The sequence below is a fragment of the Phoenix dactylifera genome, unplaced genomic scaffold, assembly GCF_009389715.1.
Source record: "Phoenix dactylifera cultivar Barhee BC4 unplaced genomic scaffold, palm_55x_up_171113_PBpolish2nd_filt_p 000628F, whole genome shotgun sequence".
In the NCBI taxonomy this organism is placed as follows: Eukaryota; Viridiplantae; Streptophyta; class Magnoliopsida; order Arecales; family Arecaceae; genus Phoenix; species Phoenix dactylifera.
In genome coordinates, this window is record NW_024068021.1 from 258,555 (window position 1) to 264,645 (window position 6,091).

Genomic DNA, 6,091 nt, shown 5'->3' on the forward strand with positions numbered 1-6,091 from the left:
ATCACATCATTTAATCTTCAGTCTTTTAAGAGAAGTTAGCCACTGGAGGTAGCTTTTGGGTATTCACCTGAGCCTGAAATTTTGGAAAGTAGTTAGTGAAGGAGAACCGAGCTGATGAAAAAAATCCAACTATTGTCCAGTGGCCTCCTTCCACTACAAGATCATAAATTGCTGGCGGCACTGGACGATTCATCAATCCTGGACTATTTTTCTTTTTTCCAGTGAACATGAGAAGTGGGACAATTCTTGCAACCCCAGGCAATTTAAAGTAGTTAGTTCAGAAGTGAGACAAGGCATTTCACCAACTCCCACTTCAAACCATGCCTTCAGAACAGGCACAACTGATACAAAAAGATTTCAGAGAGTAGCAAGCCACCGTGAATCTTGAGCATCTGCAAAGAAGTCAGTTTAAGAATTCGTGGAGGTATTGGGATCTAATCTGTCCTTCCATCCCAGAATTCCCAGTCAAGATGAAGAGCAAGATGCCACAGATTAACTAAGCGGTTGTACTGATGGGTAATTCCTGAAACTTATAGCACTTGCCTAGTTCCAAGGTCTTACACTGATTCGGACGAAGTTTTTGGTCATGCACCACCAAGGCCAAGGTACCGAAAATGAATCAGATCACAAATTGAATCTGGCAACTTCTCTACTTGACTGTTGCTCAGAACGGACACTGGCCGGGGAGAGCCATCATCATTGTACAATATAAATGTCCATAAACTTTTCCTATCATATATTATCTTAAAAAACTCCTGCTGCATATGATGGTGACATAACAATGCATAGCAAGCCCTTGCAGATTTACCAAGCTTAATCCCAACATGATCGACTCTAAGGCATTCATACCTTGAAATTGGAACTGATTGTTTGCCAATCATGAATAATTCTAGGAATTCAATATTTCTGTTTATGCTTTTGGCTACTGCCAGAAGTTTGAAGGAAAAAAAAAGGGGCTTCCAAAGGAGATTACAAAAGTGCTTCCCACCAATATCTTTCAATCATTTGTTCTCACAAAGCCTCTCTGGCTTGATGAGACCTTCTGCCATCCACAACTTGACCAATTCGTCCTTATCAAGCTCATAATTTTGGGGCCTACCGAACACTAGGCAAAGCAATTGTTTTGATGCAGCTGCAAAAGATCATAATTTAGCATCAATAATGTTAATATTTCATCTACGATTTCTCCCAGGTCAGCCATATCTTTCAGAATGTGTTGCCAATTATGCAGCCAAGGGTGAACCATGACACCTTTCTACGATCTTTCTACCAATGTCCCTCAAGTTCTGACTTCGGAAGCTCGTTCCCATCATCTTGAGCAAATGCCCGGTCCCCGAACACCAACCAGAAAAATCTATCATCCAAGCCCACTAAACAGATTGAAGCCACCAAATACATGTTCCTTTAAACTAATTGGCTTTGAGTGGTAATCAAAACCCTCCTCTCTGGGTCCCCTGCAAGCAGAGGAACTTGCAGTGTTTCCCAAAAGTGCATGTCTTTGGCTCAATGGCAATGGAAGCTATACTAACCTGTATCTGTTCAACCTGCCACATTCTTTCAGGCTCCAATGAAGATAAAGATTACTCATATCTATAGGGTGCGGAACCGAGTGGTGGATAGCTTAGAAAACTTGGCATGCACTGCTCATTGTCCTGTCATAGTCATGCCATTAAATACAATGCAAATTTGCAGTGAGAAAAATTAGAGGCATAAGTATTAACTTTAAACTGCATAACCAATAACACTGGTATCTTTCCCAACTAGCCTCCTAGGTTTAATGGCAGATGTTATTCTGACAAAGTTTCCATTGTTAGATATCATGATCAATTTAGATAGCACTAAAAACAGGTTAAAAGTCTGTCGGACTTGAGATGTTAGATGTAAACAGTAACTTATAGATGTCAGTGAGATATATACCCATAAGACATAAGATTCCAAGGAAAAAACCCTGATTTAACGAATTTCGTATGAACATCAAATGGTGACTCCTAGAAGTCAGTGAAATAATCGCATATTAAATCTATGAAACACACCTGAAATAATTAACACTATAGCAATGTACAATCAAGATGACAAAAATGGAAAGAGAATGAGTGCTGTTACAACAGTGACCCCAAGTAACTGCAGAGAAAATAAGAATTCTGATCAAGCTACCAGATGTATTTACTAGTTCACTGAAATCTATAATAGCCGCACATGTTGAAATAATCATCAAATTATACTTTTGGAAACCAATTTAAAATCAATCACTACATTAGGAATATGGCCATTCTGCACGCCTGCTAATAGCCAAATATGTAAGTTTAGCCGGCATAATCTCCTCCATCCTCGAGGATAGGAACATCTCGAATTTCTACTTTGCAGTGATTCTAAGTTTTGCAATCCTCATGGAAGAAACCTGAGACCATGACAAGATCACAAGAATGTATTCAAATATCACTAAGTTTATGTGGCACTCAACCCTTGGAGAAAGCTGTCAGTTTTGTGCATGAAATTATCTCTACGCATTCCAGAGAAACGAGATCTCACAATCACATCCTTCAATCTTCAATTCCTTAAGAGAACTCAACACATGGAGAGAGCTCCGGGATACGAAACCAGAAAAATGAGAGAGAGTTAATGAGGTAAGAGAAGTCAGAAGACCAATCCAACTGATAATTCGACTAAGTGTCACTGTCTATTATTAAATCATGGCCGGATCGGAACTCCAGAGGCAGAGTCAAATTCTGACAGTTTCTTTTCTTCAATTTCGCAAGCATAGGAAGAAGGACAATCAGTTCTCTCAGTTCAGGGCAATGCAACATGGAGAGTTCGCGGAGCCTAGGAATCTCACCACCTTCCACTTCAAAAAGTCTCTCCAAATTAGGCATGTCTGATAATGTAAGCTTCTCTAGAGATTGAAATCCCACAAAATTTCCCATGCTTCTTATTCCATGCATACCTTTTATCCACAGATTTCTGAGACGAGGTAGCCGCCCTATCAATGGGAGTTGTTTACAATTCTTGCAGCAGGAGAGTCTCAAAGTCTCTAAGTGCAAGAAAGAACTGTCCCCTACCCAATCTGGAAAATTGCTGCCAGGATAGTTCTCTATCCAAAGACATTTGAGTTTGATATGAGGGCAGAGACATGCAACAACCCTTTCGCAATCACTCCCACCCTGTTGACCAGTGGGATTGATTGTATTGCTCCATTGCAACTTCAAATTATCAATTCGCTTCCTACTCAAATTGGCCTCTTGAGCATCCGACACATCGACAACATTTTCTAGCTTTGAGATGCAAAGCTCTCCTCGAAGGTTCAAGTCCTTCAGCTCTCGTACGTTGCATCCATTCTCAGAAGTCACAATGAATCTTGACAATGTCTGCAACGAAGTTAACTTTCCAATTCTCTGTGGCATGGACATCATCGAATCGGCACCTGTCTCCCAGTCAACATGCAAACCAAGATGCCGTAGGTTAACCATGTAGCTTGTTCCTTTTGGTAACTCTTGGAGCCTGAAGCACTCACCAAGCTCCAGGGTCTGCAGATTGTAAAGCCAGCAAACTGATTCAGGCAGCCTTTGGATTTCAGTTCTGTAAAGGCCAAGATATCGCAGGTGTATCAAATCACCAACTGAATCCGGCAATTCTTCTATCTCGCTAAAGCTGAGATCTAAAACCTGCAAGCATGTTAATTTAAGAAATAGATCTGCTGGGACCTGCTTCACACCCACTCTAAACTCTCCATACAATTTAAAAGTCCGCAATTTTTCATATCTGTATAGTTTGTCGAATGCTACCGTCTCCTGATCATTTTGATGAAACAAGGATGCATAACGCACCCATTCGGGTTTATCACATGAAACACCATGTTCCACAACCAAACTTTCAGGTTTAGAAACTAATCGTGCTAGATCATGGATGAGGCTCGGCATTCTATATTTCTGTTTCTGTCCTTGATTACCAGAGACTTCAAAAAATGACCTCCACAATAGATTATCAAAGTACCTGCCGCCTATCACCTCCAGAGTACTTCTGCTCCCACTGCGCTGGATCAAACCTTCTGCCATCCACAACCTGACCAGTTCATCCCTATCAAACTCATAACCATTAGGAAACATAGAGCAGTACTTAAAACACTGCTTCAGATGATAATTCAAATGATTATAACTGATCATTAAGCTTGGCAATATGTTATTTTTATCCTCTTCCAATGAGCACACTTCAATTAGCATGTCTTCCCACGCATCTTCCTCTGTCACATTGTACAGGAGGCAACCAAGCAACTTTGCTGCCAGAGGGATCCTTGGCACCTCTGCACGATCCTCTTGCTGATCTTTTCCAAATTCGGATGTTGGCTCGAACACCCGAGCGGGAATGCCTGATCAAGGAGCAGCTTTGAACAATCATCCACATTCAGACCCTTCAAATGGATCAGATGCAGTGTGGGCATTCCCCTCCAAACTACTTCATTCCGAGCAGTAATCAATACCTTACTTTCCTTACCTCCAGCCACCAATGGAAGCCGCAGCGTCTCCCAGAACTGGAAATTCTCAGCCCACAAGTTATCCAGCACCAGCAAGAACTTTCTCCCACTCACCTTGCAGCTGAGGTGACGCAGCAGAGCGTCCAGGCTGGATATATTACATTTCTCCCCGTCGTCTACAGCTTCTATAATCTCTTTCGTTACCCTTCTCACATCAAATCCTTTGGACAAACCAACCCAAATCCTCAAATCGAAATAATTTTCCACTTGAGCGTCATTGTAGACTAATTTAGCAAGAGTGGTCTTACCGATTCCAGGAGCTCCATAGATCGGAAGAACAGGGAGGAGGATTCGATGATCCGACGTCAATGCTGTAACAATCTCTGCCTTCTCATCTTCTCGGCCGACGACATGAGACCACTCATAAGAGGCCACGGATTGAGAAGGAGGCGAGCTTTCTCCCGTTCGCCCCCTTCTCCTCCCGTCTCCGGCCTCCAGACGGAATTTCTTCCGGGCCTTGGCGATCTCCTCTAACCTCTCGTTGATCTTGGCTATCTGGGTCGCCAGTGTCCGGCGCTGGAGAAGAACTGGCTCATGGCCGAGGCCGAGGGAAAGGAGAGACCAGGAGCGCTTTCGCTTGCGGGATGGGCCGGCCTCGCCGCTGCTCTGGTCGAGGGAGGAGAGTTTGAGCTGTGTCTGGTGGCGATCGAGGAGTTCGTCGGCGGCGAAGGCGACGTCTTTGAGTTCGAGGAGCCAGCTCTTAACGGACTTGTCCTCGATGTAGCGGCGCTCCTCGGCGTCGGTGAGGAGGTGGTGGATCCGCTCGCTGGTTCTTCGGAGCTTGTCGATCTCGTCTTCGACGCCGCTGATGAGGGAGTACTCGGACTGGGCGCAGGAGAAAAGCCAGTCCACGAGCTTGTCGGGGAGGAATTTGGGGATGGAGGTGGCCTTGGAGAGCAGATTATTCCAGTCCATGGCGAGGCGAGGATGAAGAGGAGAGAGCAAGGGGAGAGAAAGCAGTACCACGATGACGGCGGGAGTTGACCGACTTTTTAACTATTAACTCAGTATCTTGTGCGCCATGACTACGAAGAGGGGAGGTAACAAGAACAGCCGGTGAGGTTCCGAAACCCAGGAGACGATGGATGGGAAAATTGAGGAGAGGAGAAGACTACGACGTTGACTCGAGAGAAAACCTTTAAGGAAAATTGTCCCCGAAGGAGGAATTATCTAACGTGTGCCGGCACAGGGTATTTCAGACCAACAATATTCGGTCACATGGATATACTACCGACCACCGCCGCCCTCCATGCGGAGCTCTAGATCGGCGGTGGATGGGATTCTTAGGGCATACCTATCCTATCACATTTGGCTGGATAGGAATGCTGGCATATTCGAGAGGAGGCGGTCGCTTCCGAGGATGGTGGTGGATAGAGCGGCGCGACACGCGAGGGAGGTTATTGCGGCTACCACTGTGTTTTCTTCTGGGATGGCTAGGGACACCTAGGGTACTCTTCACGCTGTTTCAGCGCCCTGTTTTGCCCTTGTTTCTTGGGTACTCCCACCCCTTGGCTATCTCAAAGTAAAATTCGATGGCAGCAGGTCAGTGGATGGTGTGACTGGAGG

General features: G+C 44.6%; 1 protein-coding gene across 1 annotated transcript; it reads right to left on the minus strand.

Moving 5' to 3' along the window:
- Nucleotides 1–1,001: 1,001 nt before the first annotated feature.
- On the minus strand, nt 1,002–5,440 carry LOC103721268 (putative disease resistance RPP13-like protein 1). Its single transcript, XM_039119821.1, has 3 exons — nt 4,486–5,440; nt 2,732–4,360; nt 1,002–1,132 (listed from the first exon to the last, which is right to left on the minus strand). Exons 1-3 carry the CDS (start codon nt 5,438–5,440, stop codon nt 1,002–1,004), a joined length of 2,715 nt encoding a protein of 904 aa, XP_038975749.1.
- Nucleotides 5,441–6,091: the final 651 nt, after the last annotated feature.